The sequence below is a fragment of the Diadema setosum genome, chromosome 13, assembly GCF_964275005.1.
Source record: "Diadema setosum chromosome 13, eeDiaSeto1, whole genome shotgun sequence".
In the NCBI taxonomy this organism is placed as follows: Eukaryota; Metazoa; Echinodermata; class Echinoidea; order Diadematoida; family Diadematidae; genus Diadema; species Diadema setosum.
The window spans coordinates 33,508,821-33,535,818 of NC_092697.1; the positions used below are offsets into that span (position 1 = coordinate 33,508,821).

Consider the following 26,998-nt stretch of genomic DNA (forward strand, 5'->3'; position numbering starts at 1 on the left):
CCCCTCCACCTTTGAAAACGTGGCGCCGGCCATGATGAAACACTTCACATGATCAAATTACTTGAAAAAAAACTTCAGAATCATTTTAGTGGGTCTTTAAGTGGAGAGGAGTATACTAGACACAATCAGTGGTGGATGGGGGGGGGGGGAGGGCGTCCCCTGTAGTTTACGTTAAAACAAAGAAAGTAAAACGAAAAAATGATTAAAAAAAAAGGCGCGTACGCCCCCCCCCCTTTACGGAATTCCTCGATCCCCCCTGACAATGCGAATGCTACACAAAGTTTTATCTCATATTATGTACGTGTAGTGTTAACTTGATCGTTATTAATGTGGTCGACTGTTCTCACAACAACTTTGTGAACTTCATCGGCAGTAAAGGGAGGGGGGGGGGGAGGGGGAGGGGAGGGGACTTAAAGCTATACGTATGAGCAATGGTATTGTTTGAAATTCTTCTCCATACTTCGCGCGTTAGGTTTGCAGAATTTCTCGAACCATGGTATATTTCAGTGATGAAAATGTGCCTCGAAAGTTCTCAGTAATATTTTGCTTTTGAATGTGGCTTTTAACTCAACGCACGCTGTTGCTATGGTACACTGGCAAGAAAGATAGTGCCATTTTGGGGATGTTATTCACTTAGTCATAGTTCTCGGTGCAAGAAAGTAATGATGTGTGGTTAAAAAAAAAACTGAACTATTTTTGTGTAATGATTGTACATACGTTAAAACACAATCATGGTTTTACAGATGAATAGAAGCGATGGCATATTTTTAACGATTCTTGTTCATTCTTGTTTGCGAATATGTGTGGTCGAATTCTGTGTATTTTGATTTTCAGTTCTCCATTATTCTCTATTTTACGTTTCTTCCGGGAATTGCACAAGTTGTTTATTTTCCTTTGAACAGATTTCTTACACAACACGCACAAGTTATTATGTATACATACAGAACATCTTTCAACTGCTGAAATATTTTCATTAGGGGTGGACGGCGATCAAAGTAACGTCTATCTGCTTTGAGGAGTGAACATCAAAATATCAAAATTAAAAGCCCACCCACTCCCCCAAAAAAGACCCTGACAATGGTAATTGTCTAAGATGCCTTACAAAGTTCAGAGTGCGACTGAGATATCTACTTTTTATAGGACTGTAACTGATTTATGTTGTACAAATATCGTTACGTCTTTGTTTTTGTAATTTCGAATACCTTTGAAAGAGGCATTTATTTCTATGGCTGCACCGGTTACAGTGTTTATCACCAGATCACTACTATAAAAGAGTACCGAGTAGGGGCGTCGATCACGGGAGGGGGAGGAAGGCGATTACCTCCCCATTAAATACTATGAAAAAAAAAACCGCCAGAACTATAACACTTGGACAATAACGCAACGTTTATTTACAATTTGCCATGTGTTATTAACAGGTTCTGTGTTTTTTTAACCTCCTCAATAGCTACAATTCGTTTTCCAATATGTCATTAGTGCCTACAAAACAAAAATCATGCGACGGGTACATTTGTCTTCTTTTTTATTAATGTAAAAAGAAGACATCTACATATATTAAGAATTAGCGTTTATACACAACGATAGAAGATTTCTGAGGTTATAGGTGAATCGCCTAATCTCATTCGCATTGTTATAGGTACAAAGTGTACGAATAATGCTGTTTGCTGAGAACGTGTGGCACGTTCAGATTTCACATTCGTATATATAATATACGATAATGATTTAACCTCAGCCACACTGCGTGTTCGAAATTACTCTTTATCCCCGCCGACTTTTAATGAGATGGAATTGCACCTCAAACACCATTTGTTCAAACTCTGTCAAACAGGTTGTGCCAACCTCAGGACAGGGATCTGTCATGGCGGGTAAACCAGGCCTCGCCAAGCGGATCAGGGCGGCATGGGGCTGGGTAGTGACGGCTTCGACTTGCCTTGCCTTCTACTTCAGCTTCGGGGTCATATTGTCTTTCAGCATTCTCCTCGTCAGCTTGCAGGAAGAGTTCAACTCTAGCGTTACGACAGTCGGTGGGTGTCTTTTCTTTGTTTCAATAATCTCTTGTCAAGATAGTTTATATAAATAGTTCTCAACAACAACAATAAGAAACCCAGAAATATCTGGAATGAAATCACTAGGCCTAATACTATTCCATTTATCAGACATAAATGGGAGGTCTCGTATCCAGTGGGACTCAATTCCAGTTGCAATTACCAAAAAATAAAAATAAAATATATATATATATATATATATATATATATATATATATATATATATAACACGAGAGTAAAGAAGAGGCGGTAGACGATGCTTTTGAATCCTCACAATTTGATTTTACTTCAAGCTTTCGGGCTCTACCCTTTATCAAGACTGAGGACAAATCGGACAAAATACAAAACATGGATATCATATACACAAAATAATGATGATCAAGGAAATAGTGAAAATAATAACAACGATGGTAGAGGCAGACACGGCAGAAAATAAATACACTAATGGGAGTGCATATAACGTCAATCTTACATAATATAACATACATACATACAATCACAAACAAGCATAAGCACTTACAAATGCGTATGACTAAACATCTGTGCACACACATGTACATAATATACGAATAGATTTAAGTACGCACAAACACACTTCAAGACAGGCAACCAATAGACAATAAGGGCGATTAATAAAATCATAATAGTATTTAAGTCAAGGAGTGTATGTGTAAATAAGCGGAACATAGGCACAAGAAAAAGAAGAACGGGGCACATAAGTAGCGTTCTTAACCAGAAATAAGTGTACAGGAAGGGAAGGACAAAATCTATAGATACGTCTATAGATCTATATAGATCTATAGATACAAAAGCAACGTCTACCGCCTCTTCTTTACTCTCGTTATACAACACTACTATAAGATGCGACGGCCGAGGGGTTTAGCAGCTGAAGATACACGTCTCACTCTCCCTCCCTCTCTCTCTCTCTCTCTCTCTCTCTCTCTCTCTATATATATATATATATATATATATATATTATATGTAGTACAATATATAGTAGGATGGAAGGCGTTGCTTTATTAGTGACTTAGCTGGACAGTCTATTTCGGCCGAAGCCTCGTCAGCAACTGAATCAGTTTATTGTTAAAGTACAATGTAAGATATACGGTTGTGGTGCACTCAAGCAAGCAAATAAAAGATACAAAAGATACATGCACGTGGCTACTTAACAGCACTATAAAGTTGTGCAAGCAGGCTGTAGGTGAAGAATATCGGTGTGATGCTCGGCATGAGTGAGGTCAGTAATAGCCCTATGGCAAGAGTGGCGACTCCGCACGTCACTACACAACGGTAGCCGAAGCTCTGCAAGGGAAAACTTTTTCTTATGTTTAGTCATGTTGAAATGAGTTCTGTTCTTGAGTTCAGGATTGCTGGTTTCTTGGCCGTGATGATGTAGTGTTTCTCCCATAGACACAGGTTGCACCGGTTTGTTTTGGGCGAGTACGGTTGGGCGTGCCTGACGATCCTTCAAGTGAGTGAGTAGGGAGTGCCTTCATCCTTCAGTCCCCAGATGTATTTGCTCACTTCTGTCTGGTGTCGTTTTTCCCTGTTTGTGAAGCTTGCCTTGTGTGTGGCATATCTTGATTTGAAAGAGGTTGAGGTGAGGCCGATGTATACCTTTCGTCGTCTGGGGTCGCTACCTTCGCTTCGGTTCCTGGCTGTGCATTTTCCAGGGATCGGCAATCCTCCTTCTTTCTGCAGTTGCAGGAGTCCCTGGCTTGCTCTTGGCTGTTGTTGATTATTTTGTTGTTGTGTGCCTTTGTTGTGGTATGCATATTGTTCATGCAACTGTAGCTTACTTTCAGGGTGTTCTTGTTGCATATCTTGCAAAGCTGATGCCCTTTATGGAAGTGATGTTCGACGAGGGCTAGGAACTTCCTCCCGAAGTTTGTTTTAACATGTCTGCTGAACGGGGGGTTGAACCACGTTATGTTTCGTTTCCTTTGGTGTTGTCTTTCTTCTCTGCAGCTGTTTCCGGCCTCGTGGAGTGCTTTCTCGTAGTCTGGTGTGGTGCTGTTGAAGATATCCTCGTTGCTGGAGATGTTGGATCGGGTCTGGATGGACTGTGGTATTCTCTTGGTGATGGTGGGTGGATGATTGGACTCTGTATGTACGTATAGGTGTGAGTCCCCTGGCTTCGAGTACGGTTTGAACTCCTTCTTGGTGAGGTCGAATGTGACATCGAGGAAGTCATTTGCACTGGCCGTTATCTGTAGCCCGAACTCTTTGAATTTTTCGCAGAGCATCTTTTTGGTGTTCTCGGCTGCTCTGCGGGGTTTGTGGATGATGGCAAGACCATCGTCTCGGTGGAGCCCGATGTTTTCTTGTGGGATTACGGTGCCGATTTCTCCTAGTATGTATGCACTCACAAGTTCGCATGTCTCAGCTTCATCGTATGAGCCCATCGTGATATCGAAGAGGTCGTCTGCGTTTGCTTTTTGCCAAGGCTCGTTGTCATGGAAAAGGAGGGTGTTCTTGGCGTGAAAGATGATCTCTTCTTCAGCCGGCGTTATCGTGGTGTATATTTTTGCGTATTTGATGGCCTTGTTAAGCAGTTTCCTGTCAATGGATGGATGGAAGTTGACTACGTCGAACGAAAGGAATGTTGAGTTTTGCCTTGTCGGGATACCCTTGAACCAGCTGATGACTGCGGTGGTGTTTTTCCATTGGTTGACCTTCGTGCATGTATCTTTTGTATCTTTTGTTTGCTTGCTTGAGTGCACCACAGCCGTATATCTTACACTGTACTTTAACAATAAACTGATTTAGTTGCTGACGAGGCTTCGGCCGAAACAGACTGTCCAGCTAAGCCACTAATAAAGCAACGCCTTCCATCCTACTATATATTGTACTACATTGGCTCCTATTATAGTTGAGCACTGTCAGCCATATTACAGTCTACACTCTACTTACTTATATATAAGAAGAAAGACAGTATTTTTGTAGAAAGTAAAGTAGATGTGAATGTTTGTACACGTAGTGGTAGAGTAGTTAAACGTCCTTTACGCCTTGTTTTGTAAACATATTTATTCATATCTGCTATTTTCACATGTACATGTACATTATCACTTATATTTTTGTATTCATATATTGTAAATGTTTGTTCTCTCATACCCCGAGAGGGGGTCGATAGAGTCAATAAAATCTTACAAAATCTTACCAAAAAAAATATATATAAATATATATAGAGAGAGAGATAGAGAGAGAGAGGGAGAGAGAGGGAGAGAGAGGGAGAGCGAGAAGGGTTCCCGTCGGTGTACAGAACTAGCTAGTCCGTGAATGCCATGTAATGTCCGTGAATCTTCTCGCACTGTCTACATATGTGACCCTGCACCTCAAAACAAACAAAAAGTCGCCAGACATGAATTTTTAGCTAAGACCATAATCTGAAAGAGCAGACTTTAAGCTTTAGAATGATGTATAACTCAAATCAAATGGACTCTCCTAACCTATCTAGATATTGGAAAGAAAGCACAAACTCAGGAAAAGTGGGAACTTAGAAAAGAGGCTCTGAAGTACAGTGTCTATTCAAGCGCTTAATCTTTACCAAACCGTGCTGGCAGTGCGATGAATGGGACAAAAAAACAGGAAGTAAACCGCCAGAGTAGCAACAATGAAGGAATTATCAGATTAAACTGAAATTAAGCGTGCCTCATTAACACATTTGGTCCATAATTAATGCCAACTTTCAAAGCAGTAGCACTATACTTTCAAAAGTTATTAGAGTTGAAAGTGAAGAGTGTGGACAAGGTTTTTCAGAAATGAAAAAGGGATTCTAAAGACACACCTTATCACACTATTCTACCAAAAATGTTCGAAATAAACTGCTAAAAAACACACTTTCCTGCCCGTTTTGTGATACCAAATTTTAGCATACCGTAAAAGAAGACCCTCACTTTCAGAAAATATGAAAAAATCAAGTTCGGCTAGGTTCACCCACTTCACTTATTTTCAGTCCTCACGCAAAATCAGTGTGTGCGACTTTATGTTCGTTTTGAGGTGCACGGTCACATATATATTATATAATTGTGCTTAGTGGTCGACAGGTGGCCACTATAGACAGGGGGCCACCGTATTATAAAACCCATCTCCAAAGCTGAAACCGGTCCGGAGTGCTTATAAAATCGTTAAGCGCTCCCTTTTAACACAGCCTGGATCGGATCGGCGCCATTTGGAATCTCGGCAATAATCTCCATACCCGTCAACCTGCTCGTCGAGCGGTTCGGCTACCACTGTGTAGTGACGTGCGGAGTCGTCGCTCTTGCCATCGGGCTATTACTGACCTCACTCATGCCGAGCATCACACCGATATTCTTCACCTACAGCCTGCTCTATGGGACGGGCGCCGGTTGCATCATGTTCGGTTCTTTCGCACTCCTTCATGAGTACTTTCCACTGCGTCATCTCATGGCTGCCGTTACTCTGCCGATGGCCTCATCCAATCTAGGTAAGAATGATAACCTATACAATGGACTCTCAGTGGAGATTTCTGATAGGTTCACTTTCTTGTTCTGACATCACACAATCTTCATTATTATCTATCATAAAATGGACAACTCACAAAGAAGGTGCAAATTTCTCACACGCCAATGCGTGTTGTGATATTCGATATCATATAACACCTAGATAGATCCTTGTCATTTGATTGGTTGTTTGCTATTGATCATTCTATCTATAGTGCCCTTTACCACCACTCAGTCTGTGTGCGTGTTTGTATGATACTGACAACAAATCACACATGATTACCTTGGCCTGGTCGTCAGACAGAAACTGGTTTATACATAGATCAGGTTGTTTTTGATTTCTTGGGTCCAGGCACAATGATTTCCCATGTCTGTTCATTTACTATGGTATATTACACCGAGTAGGGCCTACCTATCTAAACGTATCTTTATTACACATACCTATTTGCTACCAATGCAGGCGCTTTAAAGCACGTCAAAGTTTTTTTTTTTTTTCCAAACGGAACACTGCGATGACTTTCACCGACTAGCTATGAAAACTTTCGATCATTGTCATTCCATCTTCTTAGTTGTCAGTAAATCTAATCAACATCTGGTATCTTACAGATATGCCATCACCAGATTGACACTAGTCTTCATAGCCAAGCCTAGTCTATTTTGGCCTTTTTTTCTTTCCACTGCCTTTATGGTGGACACATTAATTTCATTGATTTCTGGTGCCATGGAAATCATGTTTATGCCTGCATTTAACTTTGAAAATATTAAACTTAGCGAGCTTATTCACAGCCCTTTTTCCTGCCTGTTCTCGCTTGATATCGTGGCTTAAAGTTATGTAAATATCGTAGTACATTATTTGATTTTTCACCTATTCCTTTCCTAACTTCTTGTTAATCGTAAGTGGTGTTCGAAGCACTTTCTAATACCTGCTAATTTCCCCCGCAATAACTGATAATCATCATGCTTTATTGAATCGTATTGATGTTTCATTATTATTGACTTCCTTTCTATGGTCTCTACATTTTTTTTTCCAGGGGGGGGGGGGGGCTATATACCAAACATTAAATTTAAGTGTTGAGCCTTGTACATAATTATATGACTTTGTTGTCAGGTATGTTGTCCCTTGGACCGTTCATCTACTTCTTCAACAATCGTTTTGGCTGGAGAAACACCTTACGAACTATAGCAGGCATTATTGCTGTACTCGTCCTTCCTGTTTGTGCCTGGACGCACCGGAAACCCCTTCCAGCGGAGGAGTCTACTGCTACCAAAGTTGATGTCTCGGAAAAAGTACACTTGCAAAATGATCCTACAAGAAGGGCGACCGTTGCTAGGGACACCGAAGGAGATGATGCCAAAAGTCCTGTGTTTTGTGCTTCGAAGACGTCAGAGGAGGAAAATGCGACAGTTTTCATCGACAGTTCAGAAGACGGAATGAGCTCTTGTGTGAGCAAAACATCATGTCAAAGTTTAGATGAAACCTCTGGAATCGACAGCCACATCTTCCAGCGATCGCTTGGAGTGGGTATCCTTGTTGCGATGACATATCCTGATGTCTGGTGCCTAGCGATCGGCTGTTTTGGGTTTGGGCTCGTAAACTCATTCTTCCTGATTCAGATGGTTAGTTGGAAATACGCAATACATCTTTCTCGTTTTATTCCTGCTTACTCTTGTGTATGTGAACTTGACACAAAATTTCTTAACAAACATTTTCATTTAAGGAAGAAATCTTTCGAGTTTAGCCAAAGTTTCCAATAGGGAATACCGCGACATTATTGTAAACCATTTCTTAAGAAGTTATATTCAGATCCACAAACTTAGTAATCTATAAAATTGCATTAGTTGGTTAATGAAGAAAGTTGTCTTGTAAGGATTATGATATCAATAATGACATCAGTGACATGAAGTGATACGCCTATATAGACCTGTAGCACATTATGAATATCTAAGTGCGTGTTTCATGTTGTATTGCCGGTACTCATCCACTGATTCAATGATGAGGATTCAAAACTAATGAGGGCCTACTGGTGGTAACTCTTAAAATACGCCTTTTCCCAGTGCCAAAGAGCCAAACACTTCGTTGAACGTACCGTTTGGCAAAAAGTTTCCCATGATAGCATCGTACATATCAATGTCCAAAGTCTCTGAGAGAGTTATAAAGCCTGAAATATGATAATACACTTTCACAATCAAACCCGTATACTCCATTGCTCTCATGCTATTCCATGGGGATTCCATCAAGGCCACTATCTTTGATACGGCGCACACAGGCGAAATCTGAAATATAAAAGAGCAATTAAACCGAAACACATATTTTGGATATTTAGTGAATGCAGGAATATTACTAATACAAATGGATGAAGTTTGAGAAAATGTTATAAAATGGGATAACGGTTACAGATAAGAAGACTACACAATTCGTGATGTCTAGTGCAACAATGATATACTGAAAGAAAAAGGGAAAATATGAATATGAAATTCCACAAAACGTCATTCTTTTAATGGAAAGTACTGTCCACTTGTTACTGACATAGGTTTAGATTAATATTACTCTTTCTGCCTAACCAAAGCGGTAAAGCCAAGTGTTCTTTCGTTTAGTGTATTCTCATCATATTTTCCTTATCATGTTTTACTGCAGCCGTGACACGAATAGAATACAAAAAAGTTGCAGTATTCTTAATCAGTCATGAATTAACAAAAAGTTTTAAAATCACCAAAACTTTTTTTTTTTAAGCAGCTTGTCCGATTTTCTTCAAACTTCATTGATTGCTTATAAAACAATATTAAAAGCGTAGAATCTTATGTACAATCATTATGCGCTGCATAAGCTCCGGATAAGCTTAAATAACAGTGAACAGTTCAATAGAGAGATATTTTTGATATATGAATCTAAATGGTAAGTTACTGCACATCTTGGGAATGCCCAGGCTACATACATGCATATACATACGTAGGGTCCTACATATCTATCGTGCAAATTCCGTTGTTTCTTGTCTACGGAAAACTTGTTGTTGTATAGTTCTATACATAGGCGCTTTACTGTCATCGTTAATGTCACAGTCAGGACACCTCATTTTTTTTTTCTGTCTTGCCAGGTCAGCTACATGCTGTCGCTTGGTTTCACTGAGGCAAATGGTGCCCAGGCCGTCGTCGTCGTCGGTATCGCACTCATGGTCGGTAAAGTCATCGTCGCCCTGGTCTCCGACAGCCTACCTTTCCACAAGCTATATCTCTCGACGATCGCCAGTACGACAGGAATGACCGTCATGGCCTGCCTACTGGTGTCCGAAAGCCTCGCAGGAATTATGACGCTACTGGTCGGTGAGCGCAGCTATAAAGAGATTGTCAGTTTCCACTCGAACATCATTTGCATTATTTCTGCAGATGTTCAGACAATCTCTTCAGTTGCGTTCAAATTTCACAAGCATGCAATTTATACAGTCTGTAATATGCTACGCCTTCATTCATAACCTCTTTAAAGAAGGTAATAACTGGCCAGAAGTTCTAGGCTTGGAGTGACGTGTTGCCATTGTTATCACCAAGTGGATATTTCACCGTCATTGACTTAACTTTTAACATTCTTTAAGCAGTTCATATTTGACAAAGATTTTTTTTTTTTCGAGGGCCCTACATCTCATTTATATAACTACCTTTCCAAAAAAAAAGAAGTCCCCTAAAAAAAAATGAAATTAATATCTGTTAGTCTCACTGTCTTCTTCAGTGAATGAACAATCAAGGTTGCGGTTTGTCTGCATGTTTTCATCAATAGATAAAAACCAGTTATATCGGGCACGCAGTAATGCAGAAGAAATGAATTTCACCCATCTGAAACAAAACCTGTGAAGTGTACGCGCGAAATTAGTTTCAACATAATGAATGTTCCTCGCGAATCAGTCACTTATTTCTCTCCCACTGCTTGCATTTGTATTTTCAGCACAAGGATCTGTTGTCATGAGTGTTGGAAGCAGCCTCCCGTTCTCCATCGCCAATCATGTCTTCGGAGTGAGCAGGGGCCGGGAAACATCTAGTCTGATGGCCATGAGTTATGGCGTTGGAGTGATTCTTGCTTCCGTATTAGGTATTATTGTCACAATCTAAATAATCAAATAGTCAGTGACACTGAATAGTATTTTTTTACCAAATAGGTAGATTTGATCGGAGAACCAAACCACTGCGTGTAATATTTTACAAACACTGATAGATGTATACCAGATCTTGTGATACAATTTATTTGAAGACTTTAAACTCTCCATAAGAATGTCTTGAATGTAAATCTTGCGTTAACAGAATTCTTGAATTCTGCGCTATGATTCATATTTCGTAGTAGATACTAAAACAAAAATCAGTTTAGTAATGTGGTCTGCTGTTTGACCTCTTTCCAATTTTTGATAGCAATTCCTTGATTCCATTCATGCAAGGGTGCTCTAAAGATGTGCACACGATGTACTATTAGTTACAGTTAACCCGTTCAATACTGAATTCTGAAATCCCCATAGACTTAATACACATGCCACCAGGTTCCCGTATGGAACGGGTTAAGACTGTGTCCGTACAGTTTTTAAATCAACTACGTCCGACCTGAAAATGGCAAGAAGATTTGTAGTAAAGCATAGGAAAAAACCCGTTTGCTTGTCCTGTTTTTTGTCTTCTGGTTTTGTCTTTTTATCTATTATCTATGTGATTGTAACTTATAGTGCTGAACTCTGACTTCATATTTGCATTTAAAGAACAATTTCACTTCATGTTCAAATAAATTCAAATAATTCAAGTTCAAACAAACAGAGAATGATAGAGATTTGATCAGTGACATCCTCAAGTCACAACACGTCAAAATGGTTCGTGCACTAAGATATGGCATAACCCATGTCTGCGTGTTCTTTTTTTGTCCCAATTTCAGCAGCGACAAACCTTCCCATAAAGTTACATTTGCAGTGTTCGAGCAAAAACAACATATTTGATATAACGGATACATACTAGAAAAGATGTGTGTGTAATTCTGTGACCGGCAAGTGAGATTTTATTCTAATCTCTATGTCGCATTTGTAGTTGCTATTGATATGGCTTTTTCGAAAAAAGAAGAAAAAAAAAGCAAAAACAAAAAACGAAAGTCGGAATTACTTTCTTCTTTTAGGACCTACTTAAATAGAACTTCTGCGATTCTGTTTATGTGGATTCAGCACTTAAAAAAAATTCTTCCACAGTTACACACTCACTGATATTTTTATGTACGCTTGTTTGTTTGATTTTGTTTTATAGGGGAAAGCATGGATAGGACAGGGTCGTACGGAATCGCTCTCTATGTGTGCATCGGTGTCTACGCCCTTACTGGTGTTCTCTTCCTTTTGGTGCCTATCTACCACCGATACCACGTGACTAATCGCCATACGATGGTGTCATGGACAGGGTGTGGAAATAGCAACACGAAGAAGAAACTAAACGCGGACCATTAACTTTGACAACGATAGTCCGGAGATGTGGTAAGAGCACGCCGAGCTGTAGGTTCTTTTGTTCACATTGCAGATAATATCGGCAGCTCCTTGCGTTTCGGTATAAACAGTAAGGACTAGGGATGGAAGTCACCGTCAACGGGAAATGAAGCTGTTCTCCACCCCAACTACACGATACTACACATACGCTGACCTTGTGTGGCAGCATGGAAGCACAATTCTTAATTCTATCAAAATGAAAGAGATACTGTTCAAATCTCACGTATCATCAACCCCATTAGGAACATGTGTAACATTGACTCACTCTTCTTCAAAGTTAATGTACTTGTGAGAAATCATAATTACTTCCAATGTTGCCCGTACAATAATGACAAATCAGCGATATGACTGATTTCTTGGTGAATAACAAATGAAAGAAAAAGATGGATAGACACAATCTTACTACACATTGATATACATGTACATGTACTTCTAAAAGCTATTCATGCGTGTATTTTTGCATTTATTTCAGTACGTATGGTTAAGATGTAGTGCTAGTCTATTTGAGTATCTGCAGTTTCTTGATAAGTTATCATAATAAATGTTAATATGAAGAGCTTGCTACCAAACGGCGCTAAATCCGTTGAAAATGATGGATTTAGCACCTTTTGAATGCAAGTTCTTCATGAGCCTTGTATTAATTTCGAACCATGGAGTACTTCAATCAAGAAGACTGTAACTTATCCTTTGGCTACACATCTCAGAAGATTTTAAAGCGATTGTATAGTTTAAGTTGAAATGGGGTCTCAGGTTTCTAACTTTTTGTGAAATAATGAGAAACCTTTATAAAATATGAAAGAACACACAATATAAAGAGGAATTCACAGTTTATTTGATAAAAATTGATTTTGAAATGCCCCAAAACAAAGAGGTCTTTTTTTTTAACGGGGACCTACCTTTTATTTGAACCACTTTGTTTTACTTTGTTTTTTTAGCATGTCAGCCATTTTAAAACCGATTTTCATCAAACAAACTTTGAATTTCAATTAGAATTGTATCTTCTCTAATGTTCCGTAAGTGGTTTCTAATTATCTCGCAGAAAGTTAAAATTTGAATCCCCCATCTCCACCACAGTTACATCATCCCATGAAGCTAACATTTTTGATTGTATGCAGAATTAAATTCAATGTTGCCAGCGTAATAAAGACAATCAAGATGATTATTAATTCTTTTTTTTCGAGCAAAATGTCCCAAGGACTTGATGGCTTAAAATTCTTATAAGCACCACAGAATTTTTCATTGAAAAAAAACAACAACACGTGCACACGAAGTTGCTTTAGAATTCTAACAGACTGAGGTGCTTTAGTGATTTTTTTTTCCCCAGAATAGTGTACAACAAATTGTTTTCTTGTTTGGGTGTACGTAGATACCTCTTACGTCGATGAATAACATGATACGTATAGGAAACACTTCAAGTATCGTAATGTCTGCCAGCTTTGTCCGAAAGTAATTTTTGGCCACAAATGGCGGATGATACTTCCTTCATATCGCCTCTTTCCCCCATCACATACCGGATGCTCAAATTGTCGGTGTTTGGCATATACTTCGAAACGTGTCGAATAAGGAGGGGGGGGGGGATGCAGAACTACAGTAAGAGGACAGAAAAAAATGACACGTTTTATGAAACATTGGGTACTTTCTAACCCTACCTTTAGTTGATTGCAGGTAACTGAAGTCCGCACGAAAAAATTTGCATCATAGATACTTTACTTTTTAACTAAATCAACCTCTACTTGTTCAAGGATAGTATAGTATTTACATTGTTCAAATTATCTTCCCTATTCTAGTGACAAACACGATACGTCTGATGTGTCGCGAACTTAAGACCAACAACAACCAGTTCGTATAGGTTCGTTTTTTCAGCTTTGTTTCTTTTCGGGCTGATGTTCCTCGTGATATCTTGATTTTATTCAAGGTCACATTAAACAAATGGTGTAGATTTCACTTCCTTGTGTCCAGTCAGTGTAAGCCTTCTAAAATACCACACCTAAAGTAGTCTAGGATATTCAGAAATAATCATTTACAACGAATAAGTAAAACCCGAAATGTCACTTGTTTCTTGCAATGGTATTCCCACTCAATAGATGGAAAATCAAAAATAATCAAGAGATATTAAATAACCACTCCCATCTACTATCCTTTCTAGATATTATGTCATTTTACGTCATGTCCACATGTAAACGTTACGTAGAAACCTATGTGTGTCGATGGGGAGAATAATGTTAGTCTTTAAAGTTTGGTCTAGAGGTAGTTTTTCTTATCTTCAATTCAAAAGTTTTAAATTTCGACTTTTGGGTTTATTTTTCTTGGCTCTATTTTCTGCTACGTTACTACGGTAACGTCGTGTTTGCCTATCAAAGTCACATGCATTTACTTTGATCTATGAAAGAAAATAAAAAATTGTGTACACAAGTAGGGCCTACCCCTGAAGTCATTAGGGTAAATCAAATATATCAATTCTCTGACAACAGCAAAGACATAAAAGTCTGACAAATTCACGATGTATTGCATGATATGCATGCTTATATTACCAATCATATCTCACCGCCCGTTTAATCTCGGACAAGTACAAAAATTGATTTGTTCGCTTACTTCAATACACAAGTCCTTGTCAATCAGCTTGACAGTAATACTACACACAAAATGAGTTCATATACATCATCAATTATATTTGTTATTAAATGACACTTCATCATAATATACTTTGATCCTTCAACTTTTCATGTAGATAACGATAGATATTTTGGGTATTGATTCCCATGCAAAAGCCGGTTTTATGGGGAATTCCTTCCAGTGTGTTTATTCATATCTAGTTATGCTCCTTCGAAAATCCTTAATGTATCTGACCGATAATTATTTTGAAGTTTTTCAGGAAGAAAGAGCATCATGCTTCACATTTTCATGGCATGAAAATTCAATTTTCATCAGTATTTTACACATCGATCTACTACAAATTGCAAAGCGATGACATGATACACTCACTTATTTTTATATTCATTTCAGAAATCTAAGAACTATTTTGCAAAACTCACTAAAAATTCATAATTTCATAACTTTTACCCGATTTCGATCAAATTTTTCTGATGTGCTTATAAAAATAAAATTGTATTTACTTTTTCTATTCAGAGTAAGTTTTGCCTGGTTTGAAATTCCCCTTTAAAATCTTGTGTGGCGAGATAGCTCACCCAAACGGGTTTTCCAACATAATAAGGAGTAACGTAAGAACTATGAAAGAGCTACATAAGTACGAATCTTTGAGTACATACTGACAACGATTCCCCGAAGTGTCTTTAACATTTCTTATTTGACTATCGGCGAATTGTAACTGCTATACATAATATGGGTAAAAGTACTAAACCTTTAGATTGATACGTAAGAACGACGGAGCCACTGGGAGAATGATAAGCGTATAACATTTTACATGATAAAATTATACGTATAACATTTAACATAAATTAATTACTTGACTTAAAATTATCAAGTCTAGTGAATTTACAAGATCTTTTTTTTCAGAGCCTTGGCTGTTATACATTACATTCTCACTCTCAGTGTTCTGATTGTTTCAGATTTATACACTTTTTGCAGTTATGATGAGCCAAATAAAGTTCAATAGAACTTTTCTCTTAGTTTTACAGCCATACCAGTCATCAAATCATGATGGAAACGACACAAATTTGCAAGGGGAATATAGGTGACAAAAGAAAAGAAGATACGTTAGATGTGTAAAAGCTATTTTGCGTAAAATCGAGTGGAATAGTTTATTGCTTACAAAGCAAAAAGCGCTGTGAACAAAAAATAATTACGATTATTTAAATAAACCTCCCGAATTTCATGAACGTTTGTTATTATTCTAAATCTCTAGCATTCACCTGTGAGTTTAAAATGACTTATATACAATACATCATGATAACGCTCTTCTCAGTTATTCACAAGGTGGCAGATGCAAAGATCTTGAGGTACATGTACGATTTAATGGATCTATTCGAGGTCTTCAACAACATTGGATTATCATGACAAGTGCCTTTATATAGTGATATATTTGAGAAATTCTCCTTTTTTATATACAACTAGTTTCAATATCTTTCTACTTCACAGTGACCTTCGTGACTATATAAGTTCAGATAGTTCCGAATCTCAAACTAAAACACGTTTCCATCGTTGTTTGAGCTATTTGAGCATTTCGACTCTCCTCGTGTTTTTTTAAGCAATATTTGAATTCTGTTTTAACTAAAATGATATGATATAGAAACAGTTTTTGTTAAAATGTCGAGTCAGACCGAAGTTGATCATTAATTAATAAATCTATTTTTACATGCATGTACAGTTTATACGGATAATTATGAGTTTCAAGGATCAAGCAGTCGTGATGTATGTTGACTTTAGTTATGTTTAAGTATTATTGTATATTCAACCATTAAAAGTGCATGCAATCACTGCGTAAAAATATGAAAGGAAGCCTATAGTAGTAGATCGACAGATTTTCGAAAATCTGCATCAACCTTTGAGATAAGATCAGAAATTTGGAAGCTACAATTTTACAAGCGTTATAGCTTTAGGTCCCATCATATTTCTGTTATTTTCCTTGTGACATCCTCATTTCATGATGTGACCATTATACATTTGTGTTCAATATTTCTTTTTCTTTTTCTTCAATCAAAAGACATGGTTGTAAAAATTTTTGTATGATCACTTGTTGTCTTACTGTCAATCATTCTGTAATTTCAACTGAACAAAAACTGATATCCATCCCGGAGTGCGATGATTCTGTGTGAAATACACGAGATTCTGCTGAAACACAGAAAGGTGACCTTGATGGAATCTGGGCGCTATGTCAATGTGGCATACATGAGTTGACATGCAAGATTTTCTCGAAGTTGTATTGCGAACATACATTAGAGTTGATATGCAGTACATGCAAACATAACTTAACCAACTGTTCGAAAAGTACAATGTGCAACCGCAAGGCTGTAATGGGAAACATTCACGTTCACACTTCATTCTTCTTAATACTACAATGCACGGTATTTTTCTGATTTTTTTTAACTTTATCATTCATCAGCATCAAAAAGTCTCCATATTCTGAACTCAAAATAGAGTTAGAATTACACAAAAAATAACAACTGCAAGAAAAGATATACACAATGCAATCTTGCTTATAAACTACACTCTTCATTGGCCACGCCGAGTGAGGTTTCTGGCAATCTATACATTAACAATATTCTTTACATAATGAAAGTTTAAGGGTTAAAATAAGACTGCATTTATTCTTGAATGAATGAAAACAAATGATATCCTAGATAAAGTACAGTTTACACAAACTTTAGAGTATCACATATCATTTAAACTGAGTATAAACATCTGTAATTTTCATAAAACCTCTAACATATTACTTTCATAGCGAAGAATATAATAAATCATTTTTAGCCATTAAACGTATATTGCTAAAATTATGAAATATCAAATTTATTGTGCATAAACCCCAACTGCAACATAGAGGCATTTAAGAAGGACTAACACCTTCTTGTAGTGTGCAGTATTTGACGTGTGATTTTAAGTATACACTCACAATTATCTAACTCAATAAAAACAAATGTAACAAATCCTTAGGCTTCAGCGTAGTCAGAACAAAGATCAAAATATAATACAAATTCTAAAACGTTTAATCCGCTACAATACACTTCTGTTGTAACTAACACGGTAATAACGAAATCATGTTATGTTTATGTCTTTACACACTTTATCAGATCGGCGATAACGAAATTTCAACGTGACGAAAGAAAACTGCCGGTCCCGAGGACTTCGTTGTAACGAGAGTCTCCTGTTAATACAGTCCCATAGTCTGATAAATCATTTGCAGACATAGGAGAAGTAAGGAACGTACAGGCGAAACGACATGTTAAAGAATAGGAAAGATCAGCAAAATGCATTCTATCTACAAACATCAAACTACAGTCAGATAAAGAATTCAGTAATATTCTAGGCATGCACAGATTGGATGTCGTCAGGACCTTCCAGTCGTAAGGTAAGATTCTTCCATATACAGGGGTATATGATTTCCGATTTCAATTCAACTTTCAGTTTCAGCTTGCTTGTTTTTTCCACTTCTACAAATGAAATCATGACAAATAAGAAATCACATCAAAATATAAACAAGAGTACCTAAATATAGATATGATTACGTGTCTGATATACGTATATAGCTTATCTCATCTTAAGGTACTTCAACAACAGGCACGGATAGGATATTCAATACCAGGCTTTAGAAAGACATGAATACTCTACCACATACAAGACTCTTTGCACATTTCTCCAAGAGGAACAATATTGAGAGTGAGAAAGCTTGCTGCCTGTCCAGCGACTGGTTAGCCGAGATGATCTACTGTTAGAGGAGAGTATGGACAAGTCACAGTAATTCTGGCGAAAGGCTTGCATGTTTCGACAAAGTCAAGTTTACAATCGTCATCGTATCTTCCTCTAGGTTTTTTCTCTGGGTTTGTCTAGATACAACTACAACATCAAACTTAAATGCTGTACCGAATTGCCATTTTGATCTGATTGCACGTAGAAACAGTGATATATTGCTGCTGAGGAAAAGACATTTTTTTTTTTTTTTTTAACAAAATATTTCTGGCTCTTTTTCAGAAACCAAAGTCGAGATGATCACAGCATATCAAAGTATTAACAACCACAACAGCAACAAACATACTGCTGGCCATTGACATTGCGGTCTTGACTGATATTAATGAATTCATACGTTGAGTTGTTTTTATTGCCGTTGATTGACAAAGTGCCCCACATCGACGTTAATACGCACCGACTAATCGGTGCTTTGCTAGCAGCCATGATAAAAAAAAAAAAATCATAGGCATACAATTAGATCAAAAATCTTCTGATTACTAGATAGGCGTCGTATCTAGGAAACTGCCTGTTCAGTAGCGGGTACCGCCGATTCAATTAAATTGATGAGGTCTTGCCTCGAGTTGTTTTATGAACTTGTTATCTCAAATTCTAGGTGTTGCAAGTCACCACTTATCACCAATTAAACTCGCTTCAATCGGATGACACACCGTGCATTACTGTACAATTATTATATACAGTACATATTATTTTTCATGAGAAGAAAAACAACTTGGCTAGCATTCGTGAAGCCATTCACTGTCGGACCACGCCGTATTCAGGCGGAGCGAATTAAAACAAAAATGGTAAGAGAAAACACTAACGCTGCTCAGAGGTTTTCATGGTCATAGGTCATAGGCTTTCAAAGACGAGGCTTTACATGAAGTTGGCATAGGTTTGCACAGAATCTCTGTAGGCCTCGACAACGTCGAAACAGAATTCGTAGCGATCCTAGAAAGGGGAACAAAAAGATCGCAAGAGAGAAAAGTCAGTGGTTGAGACGGATTACTTATTCTAATCGTCAAATTGATGTAATAGTGCTTTCAAACGTAACACCCAAGTTGATATATAAAATCCGACATCAATTTCGAGTTGTTGCAGGAACAAGTGACGTCACTATGCATAATCAAAAACTTTTTTTGCCTAATAAGCAAGATAATGAGGATTGCACAGTTGCAGGTATAGGGCCAACATGCAATCTGCCCCCCCCCCAAAAAAAAAAAAACAAAAAAAAAAAGGAAGAAGTTTTGGCTGAATCGAGAAGGGTACCCTTGCACAATATTCAACGTTATCCTCCTTGACGCTTTATAAACTAGAGAAGCACTCTTGGAGCGCAGACCTCCTCCAAGCATGCAGCTCATTTCCACCACGGATCTTGTTCTTCCTTAGAGATATCAGTGATTTCCACTCTACGTACTTGTGCTGAAAGTCGCCTGATTTCCCAGTATAGAAGCCTTTGTTACGTCATAAACCCTCAGCTGCACGGCGCGCCTCGCCCTAGCACAAACTAGAGCACGCACTTTAGTGCACGCATGCAAACCTCAAATACGCGTAGCCTGAACTCCCAAGTTCATTAACCCTACCTGCCAAAATATCAAAAATCCTTGTTATCACTACCAATTAAAATTGAATCATCTGTTACTTGTATCATTCCAAACCTTTCCTGCAAGTTTCATCCAAATCCGTTAACTACTTTTTGAGTTATTTTGCACACGGACAAACAAACAAACAAACGAACAAACGAACACACAAACCAACGGTAACGAAAACATAACCTCCTCCCTTGGCGGAGGTAACTAGTGTTGTGATTGTAACGACTTCATACCAAACTATCCACGACGCCCGGTCTGTTCTTGCGTAGACGTTTCACCGCGCTGAAAACATCCACCGTCTTGTCCTGCTTCACTTTGTTGATGGTTGCCATGGAAGCCAAGAAGGTGCCAGACATGCCCACTCCATCACTGAAGAACGCAATCAAATAGCACAGCAAATGACACAAAAAGAAGCGTACATGATACTCATTTGAAAGTGATTGCCAATTCACACAGGCAACACACAAACGCGCACACACGACAGTAAAATACTTTTTTTTTTTTTTTCTACAGACATGTGATAACAACGGGCTATCATAAGATTTTCATAGCAATTTATAGAGATAATTTCCGGTCAACAGTATACGTCGTCTGCGTTGGCCATTACGGGGGACGTCCGGATGATTTGTCAGACTTTTGTTCGAACATCTATAAATTGGTCATAGTAGGGTACAGAGTAACATAATTTATAGTAATCGGGGTAAGGAATAAGAATGTTTTCAAAATCCATAACAAATCACAGTCAACAAGGATGATGACATAACTGCTTAACATAAGAATGCATGATTGGTGCTCCCCAAAGAAGAACACCAGAGGAAAGCATGCATAAATTCTGCACAGGTGAACTTCTTAATCAAGTACAATATGTAGTATTGTAATGAAGTTCATTGCTACATACTAATGGAAAATGTGAGCCTCCCATGTCATCATTCTTGTTCAGTGTAACTTATGTTTTGGGGTTTATCAAAGAATTTGTTAATCTGCTCAAGGACGACCATAACAAATTCCACATAATGGCTCTATCAATTGATTTACTACATGACGTAGAATTATCTTAATTCTCTGGATGTCCGTTTAACGATGGCACAGCACAAAAAAAAAAAAGATCAAAAAAACAAAAACAATAACAACAACAAAAAAACCTACATGCACACAATCAATAAAGGTCTCCCTGTGTCGTTCTTCTCGTCAACGTTGAGGATGAATTGACAAAAGTTTCCCTTTGACTTCGGCACAGGTTGGTCTTCTGGCCAGCCGTGATAGTAAAATTGATCGACTCGATGTGCTCCCTGATGGTACCAAACAAACAAACAAACATATAAACGAAACCCCAAAACAAGAAAAGAGGGAACCAACTTATAGAATGAAAAAGAATACACTACAGGAATACATAATATAGAGCTACTTAGAAACTAAATGCAACTCGGGCTTAGAGATTAAGCTGAACGTGCTTTTTCTTTTGTTCTTTTTTATGGTTCCTAGATCTGATAATTTTAAGTTGGGATGGAAGGTCACGAAAACACGCAACCCCCCCCCAAACACCACACACATTAAAGATCTATTCAGATATAGATTCAAGCTCAAGATAATGTTTCCTTTTTGTTTTAATTTTAACCCCCCCCCCCAAAAAAAAAAAAAAAAAAAAATGTGGTTGAATACTTAGGCTGGGTGTTCAAAACTAAGATGAAAATATGAAACAATCTTCTTTTGTGAATGATGTACAGAATTGGTACAAAATCGAGAACGTTAAATCAATTTTCATCTGCTGCTATGCAATTTGGTTTAAATATTTCCGTTACGGCTTGTCGCTAGAGATATCATGACAATTATTCAAGAGATAACAAGAGGAATATTTATCGATCAATAATGTCAAGCAATCTGCCAATACACTGTAGTTCACATTTATTCCCTTTGGCCAGTAGGGAATGTCAAAAGGTATGGCATATCGCGTACCATTGGATATGGTAAAAAGAAGGACGGGACAGAAATAGATCTGATTTCATGCCATTTAATAAAAAAAAGAATGTGGTAGTTATTACATGAAATGAGGAGAGAGAAGTGGATAGACCATACTGAGTTAATGACCGATCATTGTAAACGTAAATCCTCTTCGTGGTTTGTCTCGTTACGAGCATTTCTACGTAATTAACAACTTGTAATGTAAACTCTGCTATCAATAACCGTCACTTAGATCTTATTTCTATGAACATCTAGCGAGTCTCATAGTTAGAAAGTTATCTTTCAGTATCAAGAAGTATTTTACTTCTTTTCTTCTGATGAAAATATAATTGTAATTTACTGCTCATCATGCAGTAGCTCCTCCTATAAACCTTTCGTGTCGGAAGGCAGACTCACCTTTTTCTTAGTAGAAGTGATGTTCAGAACTCGTTTTGTCATGAAGTCTGTATCTTTGACTTCTTTGAGCAGCTCCACGGTGAATGAATCGTAGGTTTCTTTACCGTGTGAAGGCCAGTATTGTCCACATGTCTGAAAACCAAAATAAAATGGGGTAGGTAATGACAATCATGATCTTAACAATGAAGAGGAAAATCAAGGGAACAGCAAAGAAAAAAAAATAAATGGCTACTCTGCGAACACTCTAACTGTCAAAGAACCAATGAGCATTTCATCACAGCATTAATTACACTCGGCATAAGTTATAAGGCCTACTACAGTAGTGTAAGTAGCATTTACTGCAGTGGCAGCAGTAGTCAAAGAAATTGTTCCATTTCCCTTGGTATGATGGAGGCAATCTTCTGTGGCCTTAAAAAGATAAGTTCGATGCATATGAATTATAAATGTCATACATTGATATCAGAGGTTTTTTTTTTATACCTTATCCATTTCGTTGAGGTGCACCACAGTTTGACATCCGTAGTCCCACACTAGACGTAAGAAATCAGTGATCGTGGACGGCAGTGGGCACTGGGTAGTTATGTGGGCGTTCTTTTTACCTTCGAACTGAAAAGATTTTGAAAAAGAGCTAACGTTGATAGGCAGTCAAATGAAGAAAGTAATTGAGATTAACAGGAGGGAAAAGTGGGGCAGAGAGAAAAATACAATAAAGAAAAAAAATAGAAATGTCGCTATGACGACTTGAATGCCTCCGCCATAATGCATGGTTCTCCGAATAGGTCTGTAGCACAATGTCTTGACAATGTGTGATGGCAGTTTCACGTAACTGGCAAAATAATTATTCAAATGACAGGTTTGTCACAAATGTGTTCACTTTCCTTGAAGTAGGTTTATTTGGATGAATGGCTGCACTGTCTAAGAGTGCAGGTATTTGGGGATTTGAGGATTTGTATCCAACTTTTGACCCTTTTATAAGTTTAAAGAAGAAGCGAAATTTAGCACTTTCAATTGACCTTTGACCTTTTGACCTTTGGGCAAGAAACTTCCAAGAGAATCTGTATTGAGTAATACATGCATACACTAAGTTTCAACAAAAAATCCTGCAGGCATTGCATATACATAGATAAGAGAGAAATAATGACATCTTGATGAGTTGACCTTGACCTTTAACCCATGACCTTTGACCCATGACCCCTAAATTCCCTACATGATCACTGCCAGTCAATACATGCGTATGATACTAAGTTCCATGAAGATACCTTGAAATATTTGTGAGATTTGGAGAAAATAGTGAAATTTTAACATTTTCACTTGACCATTGACCCTTGATCTTTGACCTTATGACCCAAAGCTCTCTCTGGGGAATCTTTATTAGGTACTTCATGTATACAACAAGTTTTAAGAAAATACCTCCAGGCATCGCATAGATATAGGGGAAATAGTGAAATTTCGAGCATTTGACTTTGACATTTTCACCTTTGACCTTGAGCATGTGCGCCCAAAAGTTGATAGGCACAACTTCGCCCACTCATACATATTATCGTCGGTCGTTTCACGAACCGACGCAAGTGACACCTGACGATCAAAAGTTGATTCTGAGATAAACGCTTTCAAAAGTTTGGCTTGCTTTTTCTTGGTCATTACAGAATGAAATTAATTAATTTGGCTGATAGGAAGAGAGAGCAAGTTCTTATATTACATGTAGATTGAAGTTTATCTGGTCATTAATCTATTAAATATCTTCAAGCAAACATGTAAGTCAGTTCGTGAAAATGAAAATGTTGCGTTTTACGCGTTTGCGCGTTTCACGAACTGACGCATCCCTCTACGCCTCCCGTGTTTTTCGTTACAACTGCCGCCAATACGTTTCACGAACTGACGCAGATGGGACGCTGCATGTGCGTTTCAGCATTTGTACAGAATCATCGTAACAGCGCTTACGACTATATTGGTAGCGCGCATTCTGAGATTTTGTAGGCCCATTTATGGCGAATCTCCACTTATGGGCAATAAATCGTGCAATGACTTGTGATGGAGAGATTATAGTTCTTGAATGTGTTTGAACTCGGAAAAAAAAGTGCTGTATCATGGCTTTGTTGTCATTGCTAATTTTGTTTCATTCTGTGAAGTTCTAATAATTGCTAGACACTGGCACCAATGGCGTTAAAACCATGTCGGTGAACTAATTCTAGCATCTTGTTTTCTTGATTACAATGAAGTAATGCTTCTTAATATAGTTACACGATCTAGATAGATATATTTACAACGTATCAGATTCATTTTGTTTTATCATTAATGTCACTTTCCATTAATCACAATTTATATCTCTAAGAGTATAATTTGAATAAAGTGAAAAAGGTAAGCCATCAATCGTCATCATGAAATCCGATATCTTCACAAGAAAATGTAAAATTCTTGTAAATAGAATTAGGTATATAGACATATTCATGCGAAATTGTTCAGCATCCTATTTTGAGACATCTGCCCTCAGACCCAGTTTTATAGAAGTAAAAGGAAAATATTTTCCCTACAGATCAATACAAAATGGCAGAAATCGGATAAGAAATAAGGAAGATATGACATTTTGAAATTTCACCTTTTTTTCCCCCGGAAAACACTTCTTGACCAGTCGTTATGAATTCAAAACAGAAAATTGACGAGGTCATGCCCTCACAATTTCTTATTTATTTCACATACAGAAATGAAAAAAAAATCTAATTTTTAAGCAGTACAAATACGAAACTTGCCTTGAAACACCCAAAAAAAAAGGAAAAAAAAAGAACAGATGCTAACACTGATATATCTTGGTATGGGAACATGTTTTTACTTGTACTGGCTATAAATAATATCTTTTTTTTTTCAAAATTTCATGCATAACATACTTGAGAAATTGTTAGGCTATGATATCATCAACTCGTTTATTTGAATATTCATAAGGACTGGTCAGGAAAATAATCCGCTAATGTTTTTTGAAAAAAATTGACATTTCAAACTGTCATAATTATCTTCCTCATTTCTTATCCGAATTTCTTCTGTTCTTTTTTTTTCATTGTTCTGCATGGAATGTTTCTCTCTTTTGAAGTTCATTTTTTGTGAGGGGGTGGATTTCCTCTTTAAGAATATTTCTCATCATTGTCATAAATAATTTTAATTCATAAATTAATTATTTTGAGAACCCTGTAATTCCCGTCTGAGGACAATTTTGATTTAAATCAATCAGTGTATTTTATTGAATATGATTGAACTCCATTTTTTACTCATGTAAGCAGCTAATAAGAAAGGAATAAATAAAATCATTGAGACACTTTTACTGATATACGATAAATAAAATGTCCTTGACAAGCACTAAATGGAGTCACAACAGAATATAATACACCAAATATAATTATTAATCGGGACTCGGCTCGCATCACAAAAAAAAATAAAAAATAATAAATAATAATAAATCTTGAAGTAAGCAATTCTAGAGAAGAATTAGAGAAGCAGATCTTTGAAAGCAGATGATTATCCCCTTGGGAGGTCCTGCCCATTGGTTTTCTTGGGAACTACTCAGTACATGTTAATTGAGTGAATGCAACAAGACTGGAAAAAATCTTCGTTGAAGTTTGTGAAGAATCAGTCAATCCGTTCAAAAGTCGTGAATTATGTTTTTTTTTTTTTTAAACGTAGCATTTCTAAAGATTTGAAATAGTATGAAATGTTCATAATCATATACTCGACCGACATTGATTCATAGTACACATGTAATCGTACTCGCCTTACTCTCTTGAAGAAGTAATGTAAGTGCTCTGTCTTTATGCTAAAAAAATTGATAATCTCTTTCTCTTTGTATTTTCTTTTTTCGTCACTATTCTTCGGTGACACAACAATAGAGATAGTCTTTTTGCTGCGCCAAAACTTAAAAAGTTCAGTCAAGTCTGCATCTCACTCAAAGATCGAGCCATTGTTCCACCCTGATCCTTTGGTTCCATTGTTACAAATGGTATAAACAGCAATGACAGATTGTCCATTTTCCCACTCTTTGCTTAATAATACATAAAAAAAAAAATCGAATTTTATCTTAATGCCTCGGTCTACAAAAAAGAGTACAACGTTTGCTAAAATTTGATATGATTAAGCTATATTATTGTTTGGTACTGATTACATTAAAATATAAACCTGAAAGTGAAAACAAAAAAGTGTTTACCTTCTTCCTGTGCGTTGTGTTTAAAACTAGATTCACAAGAACAAGCTTTAGCAACGTTAACCCAATAAGATCTTACAAACAGAAACATGATTGTACAGTGGATTTATCTCAACGTAGACCTATTCCTGTTTACGGATGTTACGAAAAAGAGTTCTTCAGTTCCACTTTTCTTCAAATGCATGAAGCAATTTTGATTATATGTTTTGAATATTAAGTGGAACTCGAGTTGCACAGCGCGAAACACATTTTGTGCAATATAATGCGGACATGTATCATGCATTGGCGGACGGAATTTTTTTATTCAGTGATTGTATAGCAACTGTACACACTGTCAGCCGTAGAGTCATATTATTTTGCCACCTTGACGTGTCAGGGTTTGAGGGTCCTGTGCTAAACATTGTCCACGTCGTTTCGCTGTGCGCGAAGTTACGCCGCACGCTTATTTCCCATAGACGCATTGCTTTGCGTCAGTTCGTGA

General features: G+C 37.4%; 2 protein-coding genes across 2 annotated transcripts in view; one reads left to right on the top strand and one right to left on the bottom strand.

The window, feature by feature from the left end:
- Positions 1–1,858: 1,858 nt before the first annotated feature.
- On the top strand, positions 1,859–11,955 carry LOC140236605 (monocarboxylate transporter 7-like). Its single transcript, XM_072316528.1, has 6 exons — positions 1,859–2,024; positions 6,196–6,492; positions 7,617–8,125; positions 9,601–9,826; positions 10,440–10,583; positions 11,762–11,955. The coding sequence occupies exons 1-6, from the start codon at positions 1,859–1,861 to the stop codon at positions 11,953–11,955; spliced, it is 1,536 nt and encodes a 511-aa protein (XP_072172629.1).
- Positions 11,956–19,068: 7,113 nt separating this feature from the next.
- The window catches only part of LOC140236606 (uncharacterized), an 89,314-nt gene continuing 81,384 nt past the window's right edge, over positions 19,069–26,998 (bottom strand). Inside the window, 5 exon segments of the mRNA XM_072316529.1 lie at positions 19,069–19,338; positions 20,213–20,348; positions 21,126–21,268; positions 22,335–22,466; positions 22,815–22,940. Of these exon segments, the coding sequence (XP_072172630.1) occupies positions 19,264–19,338; positions 20,213–20,348; positions 21,126–21,268; positions 22,335–22,466; positions 22,815–22,940 (612 nt within the window). The 3' untranslated portion in view covers positions 19,069–19,263.

Bases quoted from the DNA above. Each gene is read 5' to 3' on its own strand.
- LOC140236605 (XM_072316528.1), top strand. From the start codon at position 1,859: ATGGCGGGTAAACCAGGCCTCGCCAAGCGGATCAGGGCGGCATGGGGC. The intron at 2,025-6,195 runs GTGGGTGTCTTT...CTTTTAACACAG, and splicing joins CTCTAGCGTTACGACAGTCG to CCTGGATCGGATCGGCGCCA. The intron at 10,584-11,761 runs GTATTATTGTCA...TTTGTTTTATAG, and splicing joins GATTCTTGCTTCCGTATTAG to GGGAAAGCATGGATAGGACA.